The sequence below is a fragment of the Budorcas taxicolor genome, chromosome 3 (genome assembly GCF_023091745.1).
Source record: "Budorcas taxicolor isolate Tak-1 chromosome 3, Takin1.1, whole genome shotgun sequence".
NCBI classification, from domain to species: domain Eukaryota; kingdom Metazoa; phylum Chordata; class Mammalia; order Artiodactyla; family Bovidae; genus Budorcas; species Budorcas taxicolor.
Genome location: NC_068912.1, coordinates 20,782,743 through 20,808,077, shown reverse-complemented (window position 1 = coordinate 20,808,077; position 25,335 = coordinate 20,782,743). Strand labels below are relative to the sequence as shown.

Genomic DNA, 25,335 nt, shown 5'->3' with positions numbered 1-25,335 from the left:
TGGTTCCAGAGTTGGGGCAGGCAAGTACAAGATAAACCTGGAACATCTTGGTATGCCAGAAAGCAAGTTCAGAGAATGATGGCGGCATGATGAAAGACAGAAGCTTAACTTGAAATGTTCCAATAGGAAAGTCTGAGAACAATTTGACCACCAAAATAATGATACTAACTCGTTGACTAAAATAGGAAACTATGAGCTCATATCAGTTCAGTTAGTCACTCAGTCGTGTCTGACTCTTTGCGACCCCATGGACTGCAGTATGCCATGCTTCCCTGTCCGTCATCAACTCCTGGAGCTTACTCAAACTCATGTCCATCGCCTTGGTGATGCCATCCAACCATCTCATCCTCTGTTGTCCCCTTCTCCTGCCTTCAATCTTTCCCAGCATCAGGTTCTTTTCCAATGAGTCAGTAGTTTGTATCAGGTGGCCAAAGTATTGGAGTTTCAGCTTCAGCATCAGTCCTTCCAATGAACATTCAGGACTGATTTCCTTTAGGATTGACTGGTTTGATCTCCCTGCAGTCCAAGGGACTCTCAAGAGTCTTCCCCAACACCACAGTTCAAAAGCATCATAGACATAGACAAATAAACAAAGTTTGAGGAGAAATGTGATCAAGTATCGCCCCCACAAAATACTTAGTTACAAAAAGAAGAAGCAGAGAAGTTTGGAAGATCCCATCTAAATCAAGCGACAAAGTAAACATTATCAGTAATGGGCCAAATAGAAATTATGTGCCATCTGATAAGATACAACAAGAACACAGCATTGCTTCTGTGATATTCTTGCCAAAAATACATAACCTTAAGTCTAATCATAAGGAAACAGCAGACAAACTTAAATTAAGGGATATTCTACAAAATAAGTGGCCTGAAGGTTTCAACAGTGTCAAGGTCATAGAAGTTGAAAAAACACTTAGAAACTATTTGAAACTGAAGGAGTCTAAAGAGACAAGAGACTAAATGCAACAACTCACAATGCAGAACTGAATCTTTCTGCTATGAAGGCCCTGATTGAGACGGTTGACAACATTTGATGGAGGGGGCACAGTATGAGGATAAAACAATATCAATGTATCAGTGTTAATATTCTTATTTTGATGGTTACATTTTGGTTATATAAAAGAATGTCTTTGTTTATAGGAAAGAATACTCTAAAGTTATATGGGGAGGTGGAACATTATACGGGTAAGTAACTGATTTTCAAAAGGTTCAGAAAAAAAAGATTTTGCCACTATGTTTGCAAGTTTTCTGTAGGTTTGTGATTAAAATTTAAAATAGTTTTAAAAATTTTGTCACTTACTTAATGAGAACTTTACTAGCTACTCTAAAATGCTCACCCGTATGAAACTTCATATTCTCCTTCTTGCTTTATTTCCTTTAGCACATAAATTTCATTTATTTATCCAGCTGATTGTTTCACCCAGGAGGACCTATGATGCCAGGAATTTTTGTCTGTTTTATTCACTGTTGTGTCATGAGTGCTTAGAACATTGCTGGTACAGAGCAAGTGCTTAAATGGATAAGCCTATTAAGTAAGCGTATGAAGAAAGATATAACCATTACAAGCACAGGTAACGTAAAACTGTTAGTCTCATGATACTTTATAAAAATCCTTTCAGAATTGAAAGTCATAAAAATATTAATAATCCTTTAACCTATAAATTCCACTCTTGGGAATTCATTCTAAGTAACTATTCTAAAATATGGGAAGTAATCACAATGTCAAGCTTTTCACTAGAGTGCTATTTATACAAAAAATAATCATAATAAAAGAGAGAGAAATAGATATTCAAAAACATTGGATAAATTATGCCATGCCTGCATACATGCATGCTCAGTTGTGTCAGACTCTTTGCGACCTGATGCACTGTAGCCCACCAGACAACTCTGTCTGTGGAAGATTCCAAGCAAGAATACTGGAGTGGGTTGCCTACTCACAGATTAAAATTAGATTTCATTTGAAATTTCATTTGAAATTCTAATAATGTGGGAAAATGCTTTTATTATGTATTATTACATGAAGGGAAAATACAATGTAAATTTACAGGCTATGAGTCAAACTAAATAAAAATATGTATTGTAATAAGCAACTATTGCATTGCGGCAAATTTTTTTCTCTTTTCCAAATTGTCAGTAATATGGTATTAATTTATAATTCTTAAAATATACCTATAATAAATTTATTATTTATTTTTAAAAAATGCATCATGAATGAAATTAGCTAAATGTAGAGAGTATTAGGGCTTCCCAGGTGGTGCTACTGGTAAAGAACCTGCCTGCCAGTGCGGGAGATACAGGAGATGAGGGTTTGATCCCTAAGTGAGGAAGGGCATGGGAATTCACTCCAGCCTGCCTGGAGAATCCCATGGGCAGAGGAACCTGGCAGGCCACAGTCCATAGGGTCACAAAGAGCTGTACATGACTGAAGCAACTAAGCATGCATGCACAGAACATATTAACCCCATGAAAGAAAGTTACTGCTTAAGTGAAGAAATTAGGGACATACAAATCAAATATGCACTAGTCACACACACAGTCTACACACACAGTCTACACACATATTCAAATATGACTAAATATAAAAGAGGTTAAAAAAATTTAACTTTTTTGAATAAAATATGCTAATATTAATAGAAAAAAGTGGTCAAAAGATGAATTTGGCAATATCAGTCTATTACTGCTAATGCAAAACTATTTAATACAACAAACTGTAAAACCACCAAAAAAGTATACTCTACTGGATCAGGGTAGGTTCATCATACTTGCCAGGTCAATAAAATATCCCCCAAGACCAAACAGCAGCCCCTGTTCTGATTCTGTGCTCATCAGAGAGACTTCTGATTATTAACTTGGCCTCCCAGTTAACCTCTTCTAGGAAAGGCATATCGTAGACTTTCACATAGCTACATGAAATGTGGCTAATCCAAATTGATATGTGCCGTTAAGTATAAAATCCATCTGAAACTTTGAAGACTCTGTATGAAAAAAAAGCAAAATAATCTCAGTAATAATTTTATATTGACTACCTATTAAAATTAAATAGCATTTTAGATAAATCGGGTTAAATAAAATATGTTGTAAAAATTAATTTTACTTATTTTTATTTTTTTAATATGGCTAAAAATAACATTTTAAATTACTTCCTGGCTCACATTTGTAGATATCATTATATTTTTATTGAACAGAATACTGCAGTCAGGGCCTTCCCTAGTGGTCCAGCGGTTAAGAATTCACCTAACAATAGGATAGGAATTCACCTATCCCCTGCAATAGCCCAGTCAGGGGATATGGGTTCGATCCCTGGTTGGGAAAGATCCCACATGTTGCAGAGCAACTAAGCCCTTGAGCCATAACTAGGGAAAGCTTGCAAGCAGCAAGACCCAGTGCAACCCAAAATAAAATTAAATGAATACGAAATATTGCAGTGGACTTCCTGACGTTACAGTGAATGAGAATCCACCTGCCAGTGCAGGGGGATGGGTTCAATCCCTGGCGCAGGAAGAGTCCACATGCTGATGAGCAACTAACCTGTGTACAACTACTGCAGCCCACGCCTAGAGCCTGTGGTCCACAAGTGAAGTCACTGCAGTGAGAAAGCCGTGCACCACAATGAAGAGTAGACCCCACTCACCACACCTAGAGAAAGCCCGCATGCAGCAATGAAGACCCAGCACAACCAAAATTAAATACATAAATAAGAATGCTGCAGTCCACGTAATTATACAATCTCCATATAAAGCAATAAGCCGATCTCTGATTTAGAGGGCTTCCCTTGTGGCTCATCTGGTAAAGAATCCACCTGCAATGCAGGAGACCTGGGTTTGATCCCTGGGTTGGGAAGATCCCCTGGAGAAGGGAAAGGCTACCCACTCCAGTATCCTGGCCTGGAGAATTCCATGGACTATATAGTCCATGGGGTTGCAAAGAATCGGACACAACTGAGTGACTTTCACTTTCACTCTGATTTAGAACATTAGCTTCTTGTGAGCTTTCACGGCACAGGTCTGTCCCTCACTAGCTGGCTGACTTTGACAAAATGAAGCCCTGCTAAAGAGAAGATGAGACCTTCACTCAAGTGAGCAAATCTAGGTTCCGGCATCCTCTGAGCTTCCTGGGCACAAGTTGTCAGCTCCATCATTTCTCTACCTTCCATCATTTCTCTCCTGTTTCATAATGTTGTGTTTAGGCTGTGTTTTTCAAGGTGCAGAGTTGTGTATTATTTATCTTTGTTTTCCTAGCAGTTAGGTGCCTTAAACGAAAATATTAGAAAGTTTGTTAAATGAACATTCTTCCACATCTTATGCCTTTGATTATAGCTACAGGCCTCCTTGCCTTGAAAAGAATTTGTAGATTATCTTCTCACTTCTTCATCTGTTAATTGTAACTAATAAAGTTTGAACACATAGAAACCTGAAAGAAAGTGGTTACATTATAGCCATGAGAACTAATATCAAATATGGAGTGAAAGCTTTACAACAATCACAGCACACTATATTATCAAGGACAGAGCCTTAGAGACCGAGTACAGAATTGATATTTCATCATTATGCAATGACCTACATTATAGGACTTCTTATTTGTCCCTGAACTCTAGCAGGCTGATATAAAACAGTGGTGGAAGGGAAAATAGATGACACAAAAAGAAAAGGAGGTTTTTACGGGATCAGTGTAAAGATTTGGCTTCATAACATAGACCAGATGGCAATAGCCCCTTTCTCAGCAGGTGGCTACTCAATGTCCTATGGGTTGTTTAAAAAAAAAAAAAACTATCAACTTTCTCTGATAATTGTTTCTAAGTACTGTAGCAGCATCAAAACAATGCTGAAAATAGACAACATCCTTCAACATAAGGAGAAATAAACAATCTAAAAACTTCTCCTACATATTAATTTATGACAAAAGGAAAATCCTTTTCTGAGAAATGCTGCTACCCATCAGAAAATCTTGGCTTCTAAAAACCCAAGTATATTCTCCTCTTTTATTTCAAATGAAGATGGCTTTTGTTTTACCCAATTTTGTGGTTGTTTTGTAAAAGCCATTGAAAATGCCTGAGAAACTATTGGCATTAGTTTTACTGAAGTTAATTATTTATAGTTGCTACTTTTATATAAGACAAGAACCCATCCTTTAACATTTTTATAAAAATTGTGTACCCAAGAATTCGTTTGCTGACACCTTCTATAGCTCAAAAAAAGCCTTTCTGGTGTACAAGACAAACTGAAGGAAACAATCCCTGAAAGGTGACTTATTGATTCCAATAAAAATATTAAAAGTATAAATTGGTGACAATTTCTCGCCAAAAGTTTGAGACAGTTCTAACAAACTACAGTTCCGTTACTTTAAAAGCCTGCAAACTGACCTTCACAAAAGTTCCCCAGTATTTCCCTTCCCTTGTAGGAGAGAAGAAAAAGATCGTATGTTAGTTACAGCTCTTTATTATTTAACACGTGGGTTCCGCATCATTTTTCAGTGATTTCCCTCCGGCTAGTTGGTTGTTTTAATATTCTCCAGAACTGATTCGTCCTTAGGTACCTACTTGAACTATTAAGGCTCAGATCAATCCAGCAATTCTGGCTTCAAGATGAAGAAAATGGGAATAGGAACCGCAGAGCAGGCTAGCTAGCTACTGAGGAGACGCAAAGGTTACCACTGAACAAAGGTTATTCAAGTGCAAACTTGAAGCAGAAAGGCACGAACGAGACGGAGAAGCGAAATGGCCTCAGCTCGAATCGCACCTAACACACCTCAGTTTATAGTCATTAAATTGGATGGTATTCGCAAATGTGGGGCTAAGAGCAGTCAATATTTGAAAATTAGAAAGGAAACAGAAGCTCTGTTGGCCAGATGGCGCTAGTGGTAAAGAACCCGCCTGCCATTGCGGGAGACCTAAGACACGCGGGTTCAATCCCTGGGTTGGGAAGATTCCCTAAAGGAGGCATGGCAACCTGGTGCATAGGGTCGCACAGAATCGGACACGGCTGAAGCGACTTAGAACGCACAGAAGCTCTGTAAACTGTTAAACGAGAGCTGTAAGATACGAGTGACTAAAGAATAGGAAGGTCCTAAGGGCCGACGGACGAGCTTCTCTGCTCATTAGAGGGCGGAGGCAGAGGGACCCATTCACAGGGGACCGCTGTCGCCACGCCTCACGCATGCGCAACTCGCTGACTGAAAGCTGAGGGCATGAAGTAGCCCCCCTTACATAGAGGCGCTGGGAGGAGGGCGGGGCGAAGGCACGTGACCGGAATGCGGCATTTCTGGCCCAATCGGAGGCGCTTTGGAAAGCGCCCTTGCAGAGCAATGTGGGTAGCCCCGGTTGGTCCGGAGTCCTGACCTCTTTTTAAATTCCTGGCGTTTCGACTTCGCTCTGGAATTTAAGAAACTAGTTTGTCAGAACGTTTTACCATGGGTTTCTTAAATCAAATCAGGGACACACTCGAAAGTGATTAGCGCTTTTTATTTCGTTTCCCCTGTAACCAGGCTGTTATTTCTGTAGTTTCAAGTCCTGTTGCTCTCGCGAACACGCTCTACTCATTACGACCGCGCGAGATTCCAGAATCGCTGGAGGGTGTCTTGCTGTAAAAAGTCCCCTAGGAAGAGAAAGTCCATGGGCTGCAGTCTATGGGGTCGCAAAACGTCGGAGACGACTGGACAACTGAACTGAACTGACTGAGGAAAGAAAAACTGCTTTATAGCGCAGTGGTAGAGATTAGAGAAATTAAAGTAAAAATTAAGGCAAAGACGGTAACATAACCTCAAAGATATACCCTGAGGTTATTTTATTTCAGTAGAAACATTGAAGTAAAATCTACCGCTGTTTATTCCAGACTGCTATCAAGAATCCAAGAGTACTGATACTGGTATAAAATAATCTGCACGCTGTGGTTAGTTCGCCGCAGAGGAGTGTGGCGGGAGACAGGCTTTAAAGACTCAGCCTTAAAGCTGGAGTCCGCAAGAATGGCATCGGGTAAAAACAAGATGAATGGGGCTGAATTCTAGGGTTCTAATCCATCATGAATTGACTCCTACAGCCCAGGAACCTTCGCAGTGGGGAATCAAGCAGTACTGCAAAAGGATAAAATGCCAAATATGTCAAAACAATTTTAAATTTCCCTCCACATATCCCAATATGGACAGCGTGGTAAGACTAAGACACACATCCCGCCCCCTCCCCTCAAATGTGGAATCCTATTCAGAAAGATTTCACTCATTTCCTACAAATAATAAATCCTCAACACTGCACAAGTGAGATTGTTCTTAACTCATAATATTTTCAGAAAACGGGGGCGGGGTGCCCCGCCAAAAACGACCTGCACTGGTTTCTCTGAGTTGCACTGTGATGGTACTTGTTGCTTCCCTTGCAGATGCTAGCTTCCTCTGTTGCTGCTGTCATTAGTTTAAAAATAAATAAATAAAAGTTGCCCCAACTCCAGTTCGTTGCATAATATTTATATTTTCTTCTACCAACCCCAGTATTGCTCAGACAGAGCTAGTCTTTATTAATGGCCTTGAGCTCCATTGAGCACAGTTACTGGCTTCTTCGTGCTTAGAAGAGGACTGTGGGAGAAAATGCCTCCTAGTGGAGAAACCCTGTAGCCTCTGTTAATTCTGGAGCTGTGGGAGTGAGTCTGTCCAGGAAAAGTTAACAACTAAAATGGAGGGCGCAGGTCATGGCCTTCATCTGCAAGATGGTGCAGTCTGAGCACTGAATAGGAGATTGAGAAATTAGGAAACTATTTACCGGGTCAAAATCACTTCTTCAACAGCTAGAATGAGTTTTCACCAACGTTGTATGCCTAATTTGGTGGCCTGCAGATTTGTAATGTGGACATGTTCATTTTATAAATAACCAGGTTCAAGTGATGCTTTAACAAAAAAATAAATTATTTGCAAATACTCATAAAATTGAAAGTCATTAACTTGGCTCGCTTTTGATTCTTTCTCAAGCAGAACTGCTGTCATGGGATAACCACACGGTCTTACCACACAGAAAGGTGGCATGTGTGTCCTACTCTGCGACCCCATGGACTGTAGCCTGCCCAGATCCTATCCGTGGGGTTTTTCCAGGTAAGACTACTGGAGTGGGTTGCCATTTCCTCCTCCAGGGGATCTTCCTGACACAGGGATCCAATCTGTCTCCTACTTTTGTGGTAAAACCTGTTCTCCATGTTAGGGCTCTTCATTAGACTAGTAACACAAGTAGCTGCCTAAGACCAAATTATCCAAGCCAGGTTCTCAAATCTTAGGCTGATTAGTACATGAAAAAGGAATGCAGGAGTAGAATGCTATTATTAAGCAACAGCTGTAAAATATCATTGCATCCAGTACTAGGAAGAACAGAGGGAAAATTTTCAGCCATGGGAATAATAAATGTCACATGTTCCAAAGCCTCTTTTTAAAATATAGAACAAGGAATGAAGTTGTGTTTGTTAGTTGCTCAATCATGCCCGACTCTTTGCAACCCCATGGACTGCACCCCACCAGGCTCCTCTGTCCATGGGATTTTCCAGGCAAAGATACTGGAGTGGGTTGCCATTTCCTTCTCCAGGGGATCTTCCCTACCCAGGGATGGAACCCAGGTCTCCTACACTGCAGGCAGATTCTTTACTGACTGAACTATGAGGGAAAGAATAAACAATACTTAAAAGTGTTTTTGAATCCCATTCTCTCAAAGAATGGCTTCATTATCTAATATCTCCACCAAAAACTAGTGTTATTACTACCATCATCTTTAACCAGAAGGGATAAGTTTTGAATTGTTTTAAGCCATAAAACCAGAAAACACCATACTAATTTCAATAATCCCTGCAGTTGAAATGTACTTCAGTATTTTCCATCTCTCAGGAGGCAGAGTTCCATAATTAAAATACATGAAAACATTACTTTATACTTGTGCCTTGACTTTATCAAATTCCAGAGTTGCCTACAAATGAAACTTTCAAAAAACCACTTATCACAGGAAAACCAAAATGAGAGCAGATAAAGTTTGTTTCAGGTTGGATTTACTCACAATAAACATGCAAGAATTATTTGTATTTATATTATCTAAGGACTCTGAAGATAAACACAGTACTAATGGAGACTTTAGACTCATTTTAGAAAACTATTTGCTGTACAAGAGGTTTATAATCACTTTGGGTAACTATAAACAATAGTTACTTCAACTGTAGATATTATTACTTCAAATCAAAATACAAAAAGTACTGGCTCAGTTTGCAACCCCTTGGGAAAAGTTAATGAGTTAAACTATTACACTGTATTATCTCATATCACATTCGTATTTGAATGTTAAATTTCAAGCTGATTCTGTTTTAGGAAAGACCTTCAATGGTGATGTTCAAAAAATGTCATACAGTGAAACTAATCAGTAACAACTCTTCAATTTATTTGAAGCAATTCACTTTCAAAAACTTTAAATTACAGCAGTCACAGAAAAAAACAGGGGTCAGAAACAATAAAATAATAATCAGTACTGCCTTTTTTGTTTTTAACACTGTCATGGCTTTATTCAAAACACAGTTGCACAAAAGTATTAACTTCAAAGTTTTCAAGGAGGGTCTTGAGGAATTTAACACACTATATACATACTGCCATACAAAGAGCATTAAAATAGGACCAAAAACTTCTACAAAATATAAAACCCACCCTTACTTATTTGCATGAAAATATCACCCACAAAGCTAAATAACTCTTAAAAAGTTATTTGGAGGCTCTAAGTGTTGTTTTCAAACCAAAGAACTCTAATTTTGATCATTTTGATTGCACAATAAGATGATTGATAAGAAAGTCAATATATAGATTTAACTTTTAAAGTATCTTATAATCTGGCATATTATGCAATAAGAATTCTCAGGAATTAAAACAGGGTATTATAATTGTTAAAAAGGAGTAAAATGTTAGCCTTTGGAGATTCCAACCCCCCAACTAAACTAATTCCAACAGTTTTATTTTAGTTATGCAGCTTTTTTAGTTTATCCAGAAATAACTTTGTAATTTTTTACTCTAAAACCCTGTCACACATTTTAAACTAAGAAAGAAGTAATACTATTCTCAGTAATTTAAATGTGTCCCAGTATGCAAGTGTAACCAACTAATTTGCTGATACTTTTTAAAAACTTACACATATTCAAAACAAAGGGGAAAAAATTTTTAGCTAGCTAAAATTAAGAAAGCAATTGCCTTGAACACGGAGCCTCCACAACAACAACAAAGATGTACTTGCCTACTCATATTATATTTAGTAGTTGTATAAGGAAACACACACTCAGTTATCCCAAATGTTTCTATTTTTAATAGACATCTACCTGAAAACAAATCTTAATATTGATTTAGTTTCAAATATTTTCCCAGCTGTCCAGTGTATTCCAATTAAATGCTATAACTGGTAATAATGCTTTAAAACTATACAAAGAATAAAGGTTCTGCTCAGAAAAATTAGAACTACTTTGCAGTGTGTGCATTCTTAAGTTGCTTCTGTGATGTCTGACTCTTTGCAGTCCTATGGACTAGAGCCACTCAGGCTCCTCTGTCCCTGGGATTCTCCATGCAAGAATACTGGAGTGGGTTGCCATGCCCTCTTCCAGGGGATCTTCCCAACTCAGGGATCAAACCCACATCTCTTACGTCTCCTGTACTGGCAAGTGAATTCTTTACCACTAGTGCCACCTGGGAAGCCCATGCTTTGCAGAGTGGTATCTAAATCATTTGGAAAGCTAATCTGATTTGAATGTCTCATTATCACCAGGCAATTGTTCTGACTTTCAGAGAAGGCAATGGCACCCCACTCCAGTATTCTTGCCTGGAAAATCCCATGGATGGAGGAGCCTGGTAGGCTCCAGTCCATGGGGTCGCCAAGAGCGACTTCACTTTCATTTTGAGGAACACAGTGCTGCTTCCAAGAGTCTCCTCTATTCTTTTCTTTCTCCATCTTCCTAATACAGTCTGTACATCATGTCAAGAAAAATTTATAGTAAGCAAAGTCTGTTGCATAAAACTGTATTGATAATAATATCCATATTTCAGAAAATACTCAGTTTCTTTCACTTAGCTTGTTTAAGACTGACACAGGTCTGAAAAGGTGGTTGAGGTATAAAACAGAGTCATCCTGGGTGTCCCTGTTTCCCAATTGTTTTTTGAGAAGAGGGAAAGGAGTGAAGCAAGAAAGGAAGGTGATCATAAGAGAATCACTGAGAGGAAAACAAGACTGCACAGTTAAAATAACAACCGTTGGCAGGCCATGATCTTCAGCTGAAACAAGAAAGGGCTCACCTACATGTCTCTCAACTCAGTATAAGCAATTTTTCCTTGAAAACAAAGATCTTCTTAGTCACCTAGCTTAAAGGGTTTTAGAAGGCTCCACAAGTGCCATGAACTATATTGTTGAATAAAACCTTTACTATTCTGCCCCTACTTTCCAAGCTACTCATGTGACAAAAAAGCATTCAACTACCCTCAGCCAAAAAAAAAGGCACTGCCTTCAAACTAAAGATCTCTGGGTTGCCTCTAAAAAAATAACCAACTTAGCATTCAAGAGACTATTTTCATTCCAGATTTCAGCCAACTGTGATTTCAGTGAATTTATAAATAACTTAAAAACCCTATGAATGAAATGCACCATACTATGCCTGTGTAAAAGCGATCATATTTTAATTATGCTAAAAATGACTAATACAATGAGCTTTAATTAGAAAATTTAAGATTCTAAATAAATTGCTAGGGAATTTCACAATGGGGGGGGGTCAATGAAAATTTTTCTCTACATACAATATGATCATTAACAGACTAGTTAATCTTATTTGGAATGATAAGGCAAAAATAGTAAAACCACACTTTTCCTATAAAAAGTTACACATTATATTCTGTAGGGATAGCTATCATACAAGAAGAAACAAAGAAGATGTGATCACTCTATTGCACACCCAGGAACATTAGGGAATCTGGTCTTAGAATGATCTAGTCATCTTCCTCCTCTCCATCATCTTCAGCATCTCGTTTCCTCTTTTCCCCTCGAAGACCTTCTTCTTCTGAAAAAATAAAAGGAAAACTCTTGAAAATACTTAATTTTAACAAATGAATATTTGTTAGGCTACAAAATTTTGAATCTATCTTAGTTAAAGTTAATGGCACAAGAAAATTATAGGTTAGGTTTCCCCTCTGCATTACTTTTAAGTTCAGTATTGAAACAACCTTAATAGACTTAGAAAGCCATAAATAATGACAGCTTGCTATGCACCCTTGTGGTCAAATCATGAAGTACAGATCAAGAAACATTAATGGAACTGTTACTAAATTTTTAAATTTCTTAAAAGACCTAGGTAAAGAGAGTGAAGTGAAGTGAAGTGAAGTGGCTCAGTCCTGTCCGACTCTTTGCGACCCCATGGACTGTAGCCTACCAGGCTCCTCCCTCCATGGGATTCTCCAGGCAAGAGTACTGGAGTGGGTTGCCAGTTTCTTCTCCAGGGGATCTTCCCAACCCAGGGATCGAAGCCCTGTGCATTCCAGGCAGACACTTTAACCTCTGAGCCACGAGGGAAGCCCAACGAGAGGGCAAATCTAAAGCAGGCATTATCTGGAGTTCAGCTGCTCTTCTCTCATAAATAAGGTTTCACCCTCTTCAAAATGAAAGTCTATAAAAAAATAATAAATTGAGCTTATGGCCCCATTATCTCTTCATTCCTGTTTTGAAACAAATGTTATAAGCTGTTTTTTTTTCCTTTTAAATGGAATTAATGAATGTCCTGAGAAAATTCCTCTTTAAAAAGGTTTTATAAGTTTCAAGGAATTGTGTGATGTGTTATGAATATCAAAGAGATCAGTGATAATTTGAATTATAGACACATTCTTTAAAACCCATGAATAAAGGCTTTTTAGGATTTTTGAATGGCTAATGTAACTCACCCTCTTCTTCTTCTTCTTCTTCTTCTTCCCCTTCTTCAACATAGTCATCATCATCTTCTTCATCCTTGAGATTCAAATATTCAGTTTGAATATGACACAAATAAACTTATTTACAAAACAGAAATAGACTCACAGACACAGAAAACAAACTTATGGTTACCAAAGGGGATGAAGGAGGGATAAATTGGGAGTTTGGGATTAGGAGCTATAAACTACTATATACATAAAATAGATAAACAACAAGGTGCTACTGTATAGCACAGGGATCTAATATCCTGCAATAAACCAAAATGGAAAAGATTAAGTGTGTGTATATAAAACTGAATCACTTTGTTATATACCAGAAACTAACACAACACTGGAAATCAACTATACTTCAATTAAAAGAAAAAATTCAGTTTGAGAATAAAAAACCCATGACACGGGCTTTTCACTCTTTGATAACAATACATTCCAACAGGAAAAAAATATATGGTCATCCTATGTTCTGACAACCTCTGCCTAACTTACAGAGGTCTTTTTAAAAGCCTAACTTAATCTTGTTTTTTCATGAAATAAGTTATGGTTGAGAATAGCAATGTTCAAAAGAACTTTCTGCAACAACAGAAATGTTCTGTATCTGTGCTGTTCAATGCAGTAACCACTAGCCACACACGGCAACTGAGCATCTGAAATGTGACCAGTGCAAATGAGGAACTGAATTTTATTTTACTTTAACTAAATAAGCAAATGTGCCCAGTGGCTAATAGACAGAGTAATTATTGACTATTTCAAAGACGCAGTCTTCTGTTTCATAGACTGCGGAAGGAATCACCTGAATCGTAGCTCCAACACAGTTATACGTATGGAGTAAGTCACTTAATCTCTCTGGACCTCGGTTTTCCAATCAATGAAAAAAGTATTCATCTAGAAAGATCTCTAAGTTCTTTCTACATCTAAAAATCTACACAGCAAAATAGTAAATATCAATAAAAATCACAATAAAATTTGATCTATAACTCTTGTGGGATGAGGTATTTTGGATAACTAAGGTTTAAACAGACTTCAAACATCATAACCTTTTTTTTTAAGCAAATTGGGATAAAATGTCTAAAATGCATTGCACACTTCTACCATTTTATGCTAAACCTTTTCCTTGAATTATCATAGTCACCATTTTGATGATGAGCAGTATACTAATTAGTATATGCCAATTTCCTCAAAGACTATTAATATATGTAAGATGGTTTTCTTCTTTTTAAAGTGACTCTTGGCCTCTACTTTGAGTTATATCTTTTCCTAATGCCTGCTGTTTTACAGTTACTATTTCAATTTTAATCTGCTATGGATTCAGAAACTACATCAAGAAGCTTACCAAAGAACTGAATATAAAGGAGAAAATAGGTTTAGAGTAACAGCTTGAATATTCTCCTACAAAGAAAACGTCTTTTGTTACTTAGACCTTTTACACTTTTACATTTTAAACATTACTGCCTTGTGCTTGGTTGTGTTCCAGATGGTTAAGTTCTAATATATATTTTTAAAAATGCAATCAATCTGGGGGCCCCCTCCAACTTCAAAACAGTGTACACTTCCTTAAAATAGTTTAAAATGGCAAATGTTAAAAACTGCTTGGTAGTTGAGAAAAACTTGGACGACCCACCTTTTTCAAAATAACCACAGCTCCATTTGTATCTAGAAACATTAATCAGAACCTATTTTTCCCGCATTTAGCTTGAAGCCCCTGAGAAACTAAACTACATGACACATATCAGAAACCGTTCTTAGTCAATTCAAACCTTAAAACACTCCATACCAGGACATCCAAGCTACAAAAAGCATAAGCAATTGATGAGGTAGCAAGTAAACTAAGCAACTACAGTAAAAATTAGGAAAATATGTGGGCTTACACCTACATAAAAAAGGAAGAGAAGGGGGTAGAGGAGAGAGGGGAGAGAAGAGCAGGGAAAGGGAGAGGAAAAGGAGAAAGTAAAGAACATTTTTTTAAACACTTCAAATCTTCAAGGAATGACAAATGAGGGTATTTAAATACTTATAAATTTAAAAAAAAAACCACTTGAAATACTAATCACATGTATTCCATGGTACTTTAGAAAAGCTCAACTTTAAAAAGCAAACTGTTTCTCTGGATTTTGTTTTATATAAAACATGATTAATCAATTCATGTTTTTATGCCTTTTAAAAAAATATATCATCTTTCTATTCCCTTAAATATATATATATCATCTAGAGACTTCCCTGGTGATCCTTTGGCTACGACTCAGTGCTTACAAGACAGGGAGCATGGAGTTCAGGAAACTAAATCCTATGTGCTACAGTGAAGACCCAGCACAGCTAAATACACACACACACACACACACACACACACACACACACACACACACACACACACATATATAATCTATTAGATTACCAGATATTTGCTCTGTAAAGATTATGGTCTTTTCCTAATTAGTGGTTTATAAAATGTTTCCTCATTTGTGTTAATACTGTGAATAGTGCAAAAACACGGTAATTCCCAATTCTCCTAAATCCTCCATCTCCATTTTTAATGAAGTATACTACATATAAGTCCTTCTTTATACATATTAATTCCTTACATCTGAAGAGCAGCTGAAATAGAAGTAACTCAAACAAAAAAGTAGCTGATCAAATATCACTTTTATTTCCTTCTGATTTTTTAAAATCTTACTTTCTGAAGGTTCTCTGGCTCTTGGCTTCTAAAAACAAGACTTCATTTTAAAAAAAACACCCAAATTACCTCATCATGATTGAAAACTTCTGGACTCAGCTACCTGGGTACCACATTGACTTAATGTTGTATATATTATCTTAGAGATGTTTGCTCTATACTTCACCACATCATTTTTAGTTAGTATTTCCCAATACTCAACAGAAGGATGAATATAAACATTCAAAGTTAGCTGAAGGTCATTTTTAAATGACTTAATACTATTTAAAGAAGAATTATTGGCACAGAAAATGAAAGTCAACTGCAAGGACTGGTGGTTTAGTGGTTAGGACTCTGTACTTCCACTGTAGTAGGGGCATGGGTTTGATCCCTGATCAGGGAACTAAGGTTGCACAAATGGAGCAGTGCAGCCAAAGGCAAAAAAAAGTCAAATTACAAAATAACAAATCTATTATTTTACTAAATAAATTAAAATTTATGGGGAAAATATTCAAGTTGTATGCTGATAAAAACTGAATAGGTTGCCTTTCTCCCTGAATACTTAAAAGTTCTATTCTTCATTACTGTAAAGATCCTAACTCACTAAGGCCGCAAGCAAATTTAAGAGCCATTTTTTTCCTACACTAGTTTCATATTTAAAATGGTATTCGAGAAAAATCATCATTAATCAGTGATACTGTTTAAGTAATGTAAAAGTCATTAGGAAAACAAAAATACAATTTCTAGTCTAAATAAGAGGTTATTTTTAATAATAAATATTAAATTATGAATGATGAAAACAAAACTCAATAATTTTACATTAAGAGAAAACTTAATAACTTATCTAAACTCCTAGCGACTACAGATCATTCGTTCTAGTCAAATGACATTTCCTGTGAACCTACTATGTCCCAATCAATGTATTAGATGCTGAGACACAAAGATGAATAGCCCTTCCCTAAAGGAGCCATCTAGTAGAAAGTGGCCAAATAAGTTTTTACAAAATGTCTATAGGTTCAAAGGTAAAAGAGGAAGGAGTGGCTGTCCCTTTAAAATTACAGAAAGCTGAGTGTTTAAAGGATCATGAGGCACAATTTGAGTAGTGGTTACACAAGTGTGTACATATATAATATTTCATGGAGTTGTACATAAAATCGGTCCACTTTACATGCTTTAGTATATTCATGTTTACCTGAGAAAAAAGAAAAGTTCATTAGAAGGCATGGCTAGCAAGTCATTTCGGATAAAGTAAACAATGTGTGTACAGACAGAAAGGCAATAATAGCTTCGTGTGATGATTTAATTTGGTACTAAGGGAGATGAAGCTAGAGAAGGAAGCAGAGGCTAGATAATGGACGGCCTTGTATATCGTGGTGGTAACAGGGAAACATTAAAAGGTTTCAAGCAGGCTAGTGATACAATCACATTTGCATGCAGACCACACAGGCAGGCATTGTGGAGGATACACCTAAGTAGTAATGCTATTCTCAGAGAGACCATTTAGAAAACTACTAGAAAAGCATAAGCAAAAAATAATTAGGGGAAAGGAAAGTTTCCATGAGTGCCTACAATGTGCCAGCAACTAGATACTTCACACATATTAGTTTGTTAAATCCTTAACGACTCTATGAAGTTGGTATAAATCTCAGTTGTATAAATGCAGAAACTGGGGCTCAGACACACTTGCAATGTTTCCACTATACCATGCTACTGAGGGAAAGATGGATTTGAAAGATATCTGGGAGGCAAAATCATAGGGTTTATGATTATCTGGATATAGTATAAACTGGGGGGCAGTGGGGGAAAAAAGCAGGTGGATACACACAGAATTGTGGAAAAAACTCTCAAATTTCTACACAACTTACTTTTTATATTACTTAACGCTATGCCTAAAGAGTTAATTTTCACTGCATATAGGGTCTACTCACCTGAATTTCTTCTTTCATCAAGTATGAGAGGCCCACCTCCTCTTCTCCCTCTCCCAGTTCTGAGCCTGCTTCATCTTCATCCTCATCCTCATCCTCCTCTTCTTCTTCCTCCTCTTCCTCATATCCTTCAGGTGGACCAGCTTCATCTTCCTCTTCCTCTTCATCATCTTCATCTCCATCTTTTAGAATATTTTAAAAGATGAGCAAACGTCTGGGCAAATTATTTTTGCCCTGGCCCCTCAGATTCTTAAGCCAATGGGTAGAAAGTATCTCAGGGTGAATTTTTTTTTTTTAAGATTTCTCTTTTATAATATCCCTATTTACTATTTGAGAAATACAGTATCTAAACATTAAAAATTTTCCAATGTATAGATTCTCTTAAAAACATTACATGTACTGAAGTTGATTTTACTTCATAGTCTTCAAAACCTGATAATCATTCCATCATTTTGTAACACTGTTTATCCATCAAATTTCTTCTTACAAGTGAGTAACTTTTCAACCAATAGCAACAGTGTCCCATCACTAATAACAGCTGTTCCGTCATCTGATCTATTAGTCACCAATTTATCTGAAAATCCATTAATAGTCACTCACTATTCTCCTCTCCCAGATCCCTAACAATGATTACTCTACTTTCTGTCTCTATGAATTTACCTACGAATGTGAGGCAAATGCCACACATATTGTATGACATTTCATATAAACAGTGTCATACAATATGTGGCTTTCTGAATATGGCTTCTTTCACTTAGCAAAATGTTTTCAAGGTTCACACACATTGCAGCATGCATCAGTACTTCAATCATTTTTATGGCTGATTAAGATTCCATTGTATGGATATATCACATTTTGTTTATTTGTTATATACTTGTTTCTACTTTGTGACTTTTATGGATAATTCTGTGATGAATGGTTTTTGGCTTGTTTTTGATACTATTTTAAAAGTTACCAAAAAAAAAAGAAGTTACCATTTTACTGAGTAGTGGTGAGGTTTAAATATAAAATTTAATGGAGCTTAATATTATAATAACCATTAATTCCCCAAAGCAATCAGAAATCAGAACAAATACAGGACTAGGGCTGTGGGTTTAAAGGTTTTCTTGTCTTATATCTTTTATCCCCCACACTTAAATACCCAAGTCCAATCTAATTTACTAGCTAGGGTAGAGGCTATAATTGTGACACATTTATAGTATTAAGAATGATTACCCTCATCATCCTCCTCTTCTGAATCTGGTGCTTCATTATCCTCCTGGTCAAATCCATCTAAGTATGTGATTTGCTGCAGCAGTTCAAAAATACTTTCTCTGTAATCTTCCAGGTTTGTGATCTCACAGTTAAACAAGTCAAGACTCTTCAAATTTTTAAGATTTTGCTAGAAAGGTAAAAAGTAAAAAATTACACTCACGATTTAAAATCTCATGTTATTTTTTAATTCATGAACCAGAAAATGTATAGAACTTGAAGTCAAGAGAATTTCAGATGTTCAGAATTTTATAATGAAGGGTTATTATATCGAGCACAGTTAATTCTCCTAATAGGCCCTGGTGCATAAACGCCACAAGAGCAGGAACTCTGTTTTGTTCACTGCTATCTCGAGCACCTGGCTTAGTGCTTCGCCTGTAGTGGCACTCAATATATTTTGTTGACTGAATCTGTGCATAAAGAGGCAACAACAATAACATGGTTAGTTTAAATCCACAATCAAGTTTATTTTCAACAATTTCAACCTCCCCCAAGCTTTTTTTTTTTCCTTAAGTTTTCAGAGTTTCACTTCATCTCCTTTCCTTCTCTCATACCAGGAAACTGAGGAGCAAATAATGAAATAACTCAAAAAATAAGAAAGAAGGAACAGAATTTAAGAAAATACTGGAAATTTTACAACCAGATATTCAACTCCTGAAGTTGATGATAAAATAAATTTCCTACTGAATTTAAACATTTATCTGAATGTTTTACTCCAAAGGAAAATAAAGCAGTATCATCTGTATAACAACATATAAGAAAGTAAAAAGTTTCACGAGAGTGAATTACAAGTCAATAGGATAAAACTCAAGCAAATCTCAGAAAATTCAACCAAAAAAAGCAAGTCCCGAGACAAACCTTTCCACTTACCAGAGCTTCTACTGTACTGAGATCTTTGATTTTGTTTCCACTCAAATTGAGGTAGGTAAGATTTGGGCATTTCTCTGCCAGGACTTCCAAGCCTCCAGAAATTATATTGTCACTAAGTTCCAACTATATATTCAACATGAGAAGAAAACAATGAATGGCAAAGGCTTAGGACACATTAAAGATTTCTAAAATATATCAATTTAAAGAAGAAAACAATTGTCATTCTCTTTGTCTTCAAGAAAGTCTTTCAGAAGTCTTTAATTTCCAAATTCCCATCTATGACCACCAAATAAAATATTAGAATCTCTACGGACTTCTAACCAGGTTTGGTTCCAGTTGTATAATAGTTGGATTTTACGCTTCAGAGAAAAACATTTGGTAGGTGTTAAAATTCATGTCATAAAGTGATTTCATTATTAAATTTCCACAACCAAAGCAATATTACAGAGGATTTCAAAATGCTACACAACCCATTTTCTTACCTCTAGAAACACAGAGGCTTCTAATTAAAAGGCAGAATCATCATTTCATGTGGGAAAAAATGTGCATAGTACCCCTTGGCATCAAAGTCATGATACTCTCATGCCTAATGCCAACTTACCTTCCGAAGTTTATTTAAGCTGGGCAGCCGGGCCAGTGAACTTAGTTCCACATTAGCCATACTCAGAAACTCTAGTTTTTTAAAAGTATCATTCAGGCCCTCAATTTCCCCATTGACACAGAGGCAATTATCAAGGACCAATTCTGTTACCTAGAAGAGAGAATGTGAATGATTCTTTAGTTTGTTTAGCAAAAAGACCTGGGTCCTGACACTCTGGAAACGTGAATATTAAAACCACCAATCCCCTTATATAGATCCTTTTCATTCTCCTCCAAAATCGAAATACAAAGTCTGATATCTTAAGTTAACTTTTTAAAATTTAAACTTGGGCTAAGACATTCAATGCCTGCTTCAAATCACTAATAAAAATTTTTTTTAATATATATTTATTTAGCTGTACTGGGTCTTAGTTGCAGCATGTGGGATCTAGTTCTCTGACCCGGGATTGAACCTGGGTCTCTTGCATTGGGAGTACAGAGTCTTACCCACTGGACCACCAGGGATGTCCCACTAATTAAAAAAAAAATTTTTTTTAATTGCATAAGAAATAAACCTTTGAAAAACGTCCCACGTGAAACTTGTTTCTGACACTTGTGAAAAGGACCCTCAACATCAGGGCATATATTTATGCAGTAAGGGGACACCGAGGTTACTGAGAAAGGATTTAAATACGCCCTAAAATAGCAGGGAGAAGAAAGGCAATTGTTTTATTCACTCTTTCACTTTAAAACCCCCTTATCTTTGGTTGATGTCACCATAACTCAAAAATACCTTGTTACCTTTCATGAAGAAACACTAGAAAGCTCCTTCTCAGACAGCCCAGCTTTCAGATGGTCTTTGTTCTAGTATCAGTATCACCCAGAACACCACATCCTCGACTAAATGTTATTTTCCCCTGCCACCCTGGTAGAATTTCTGTAACTTCTCCCCAGTCGTGGAAGGGCAGATGCTGGATCCTCTATCCGGTCAGAGCTGGAGCACAAAACTTTCTGGTGTGGGCCTAATTGGACTTAAACCTAGAAGGGAGGCAGGAAACCTTGGCCCTCCACTCTCAATGCAAAAATATGTCTGAGGTATTTTGAGAAATAAATGTTAGCAACTAGGAATGCCACCTTCTCTATTTGAACATGACATGGTATTTCAGGAAGCAAAGGAAGGCATCATAATCTGGTTAGAGCGGAAGAAGTCAAGGCCTAGAAGGTTAGCATGACTGCCTGGAGCCAGTCACAGGTGGGGCAGAGCTGTGCCGGCACTGTCAAGCCTCAGACTCCAAGTCTAGCTGAGTGGAGGAAAGGGCCACTAGATTTGGTGTCAGAAAACCAGTTTTTCCACTTGAGTAAGTAACTTCACTGCCCTGAGACTCCGTTTGCTAATTTGGATTCTAAAACAATACCATCCACCTTACAAGTTGGTCGGAAGTAGTAGAGTAAATAACAAACACGAAGAGCGCCCTGTAAACTGTAAAGGGCTGTTCAAATGTAAGAGACCGTTATTACACCACAGGGGAAGGAGGAGAGGCTGCACAAGGGACATCCGGGACTCCCCAAAACTGGCGAGAAAATTACTAGGGATAGGACAGGTATAAAAATGGGGGAGGAGGGGCAAACCCACTTTTCCAACCAAGACATACAAGCGCATTCGAAATGTGTGCTTCTGCGAGACAGCTTTTTAACTTTGGTTTTGTTTTTTCCTTAAGTCCTTAAAGAGTAGGCCCTAGGAAACTTAAAGTTATCTGTGGGATGATACTAGTGACTCTTTTCCCTCCTCCCTGCCCCCCACCAATTTCATGGAAAGATATTTTCTAAAAAGTACTTAAAGATCTCGGATTCCCACTCCTCACGCCGCTACAGCCTACCGAAAGGACCCTACGCTGGTACGCACAAGCACCACCTCTACCCCTCCCGAAAAACATATACCCCTTATATTGCAATTCTAGGGTTTATTTCGAAGGCTGCAATTAGCAAGACTCTAGACGTTTTCCACTGCGACCAGAAACGCGAGGTTCCTCGCTGGCCATGGGCCCCGCTTTCGCGACCTGCCGCTCCGACCGACGGGAAACCCCAGAAGGGGCGGGGACTCCCCAACGAAAAAAGGGGTCGCCTCCCAGCCCGCACGCCCCCAGTGCCTCCGCCCCGGGCGGGGAGGACTGGGTGAAGTCGAGAAGGCTCCCTCCAAAAAGGAGGCGGAAACGCCTTCCGCCCGACCCCCGAAAAGTTGACCGCGACCCGCCTCACGTGGCCCCTCCCAAGCCTGTCTCTTTAACTAAGGCGACAGCAGCGAGAGCGCATCATTTAGTTTCGCCGAACCTATCTTTAAGACGCGAAACTTCTACGACCCATTTGTTTAGTTTTGTGAAACGGTCTCCCGGGATCAAAACTGGAGTTGCAGCCTCCACGACAAGACACGCAGAGCCGAATTTTGTTACACCGCGGAAGGACGAAGGGGATAAAGTCTCGTGTCCCCTCCCCACCTCCGGTCACTACGACGAGTCCCAAAACTTCCTCGCGGCCAGAGAACCAGCCGCTGACCCAGATTCCGCCTGGCGGCGGTCGGCGCGCGCCGCTCCCCGGGGGAGTGGGCGCCGCCGGCAGCCCGCGGTCCTTCCGACTACGCAAGCGACCCCAGCCAGCGCCCGGCGCGATGTCGTCGAACGCCCAGGGGCCTCGAGGCCGGGGACGCCCCCTGGCCCCAAAAAAGAGTTGGCAGCACTGCAGAAAAGTTGGACTAACTTCTCAGGCGACGATGGCTGCGGCAGAGGCGAATGGGACTGGGGGGTCGCGCCCACGCCGCCGGCCCTAAGGAGCAGGAACGTGGGCAGCGAAGCCGCTGAACCATCCCCAACACCCCGCTTCCCGCCCCCACGAGGCCACGACGCCTGACTCGAGGGGAGAAGGGGCTAAGCCCCCAAGCACACACAAAAACGCCCCCTAGAAACTTAAACCCTTCGCCATTTTAAGATTTTAATGATTTAAAAGTTAAAATTGAATATTTCCCTCCAGCCCTACCCAGATGGGGGTTAATTCATTACCCCTCCCCACACACCCACCAGGACCCCCAGAAACCCGATCCTCCGAATACAGGGCTGGTGAGGAAGGGGAGGGGGCTGAGTCATCTCACCTCCTCCGGGGCTCTGTCCCTTAACTCCAGGTTAATCCTCTTCTTCATCTCCATGTCCTCCTCCTGCTCTTCTGTTACTACTCTCCTCCCTTACCTTTTCCTGCCTTTCCCACTACCCCCAACCCTAAATTTTTAAAAGATTTGGAAATGAATGAAAAGAAAGGCAAATATAAACGCCCACCACCACCAGATAGGTATGGGGAAGAAAGAAGAGAATCGCAAATGGAGTCCAAGGAGTTGGGACTCTAACTCGGCTGCCCCCACCTCCTTGTCCACACACTCGCGCGCGCACTCACACGCACACACATACACACACCCTCAGTTCCTTCCCCTTCAATGGCTGCTCGGAGACTGAGCCTCCATGACACGGCACCGCCAACCCCCTGGCCTACACTCCACCCACCACCCGAATGTATTGGTGGATTCTTCAGCATCTCACTACTCCATTGGGTTACATAAATGTCGATCAGTCTTTAGGGCGGACCTGAACCAGAAACAGCGTGTTTACTGGCTGCGACCAAGCGCGCAGTTAACTCCGATAGGTTCAGGAAGGTGTTCGTCCCGGAGAAATGATTTTGAATCCCAGCAGCCCCCCTCCTTTTCTTTGTGTGATTGGCGCGCTTTCCCTAGGCGATCGGACGGTTCTGAAGCTTGTTGGATTTCTTTTTGTTTTTGTTTTGTCTGTTTTTAATGTTAAAGGAAGGAAGAAAACATCCTTCTTACGGGCGGAAGTTGTAAGACAGATAATTCAGCACACTGCACCCACCCGCTCCTGGCGGTTTTAAAACTCAGCTCTTGCTTTGCAGCCAAGGTGAACAGCAACGTGCTCACCACGTAAAAAGCATGCCTTCGTGGCAGTGTCCTGCAGGAGACAGGCTTCTGGTGCAGAACCAGAACAGGGATAAAGATAGTAGTTTTAACTTGCAGCATGAAGGACTAAACGATTTTGAAAGTAGTTGAAAGTAGTTGGGTGAAGTATGATAAGTTAGGCACTTTTAAACAAAACTACCCTAAAGGACTTGTTCTTGAGGTAATTGTTGCTGTAATAAACACTAAGACCTTGGAGGGAAAACAATGCTGGGCTAACGATAATCAGACATTAATGCGCATAGAAATAGTACCGCAATACCTCTCCTTTCTAAAATCCCTATGGTCAATTTCCAAGGAAATCTGTAGTTTAAATGTGCTTTTAAAAGTCTGTCAATGCGGAATATAAAAGCGGTATAAGAATGATTTTTTAAACTTTTGTCTTGAGAGTTTAGCCTTTCTTAGTTCTTGCTTAAATTCTGTTCTTTCCATTCCCTTACACCTTTCTCAGGATAAATACCCAAAGAAATTCCCGCTAGTTTGGGGAAGGAAGTAGGTGACTTAGTCCAACTTCCAGAACTGTTTCTTTACTATTTTTCCAGCTTTTCAGGTTAGAGACCTTAGGATTTCCAATTAGATTTCTAACGGCTCCACATTGCCCCACCTTCCATACTTCTCCCTAACAAGACATACAGCTCCTGAAACAGGCTTGCATTTAAAATGTAAATATTTGGAATTTGTCACGTTAAATAAAAGAAAACAAGATAGTGATTGCCTTTTCCTTGCCAAGTGTTTCCTTTGAATTCCCTGAAAAGGAGGTTTTATGAAGATAAAAACAGCGGAAGAGGGAGAGATTTTGTTACAAAATGATATGACAGGGGCAGGTATTTGGAGTTAGTCTTTATTTGTTTGTTTGAACCCAGGCCAAAGGAAGTCAAGATGATACAAGAATGAATCAAAATGAACTGAGGAACAGTTCAAGAAGAGTTTTGTTTTTTTTTTTTTCTAAAGCAAGACAAGGAAAAAGGGGACTATAAAGAAACACATTTTAGTACCAGCTTAGGAAGTTCTGTATTCTGATCCCACTAGCTGTTGCAATCTGAAACTCTGAGCGGAATCCCAAAGACAGTTCAGAGAAGGAGTCAGATTAGGGAGTCATCCATATATGAGTGATAGCTGAGGGCATGAGAACAAAA

At 38.8% G+C, this 25,335-nt stretch overlaps 1 protein-coding gene across 1 annotated transcript; it reads right to left on the bottom strand.

Annotated features, from left to right (window-relative positions):
• Positions 1-9,437: 9,437 nt before the first annotated feature.
• Positions 9,438-23,655, bottom strand: ANP32E (acidic nuclear phosphoprotein 32 family member E). Its single transcript, XM_052636859.1, has 7 exons — positions 23,333-23,655; positions 20,216-20,365; positions 19,615-19,737; positions 18,709-18,874; positions 17,497-17,675; positions 12,898-12,961; positions 9,438-12,023 (listed from the first exon to the last, which is right to left on the bottom strand). Exons 1-7 carry the CDS (start codon positions 23,384-23,386, stop codon positions 11,953-11,955), a joined length of 807 nt encoding a protein of 268 aa, XP_052492819.1. The 5' UTR covers positions 23,387-23,655; the 3' UTR covers positions 9,438-11,952.
• Between the last annotated feature and the right edge of the window lie 1,680 nt (positions 23,656-25,335).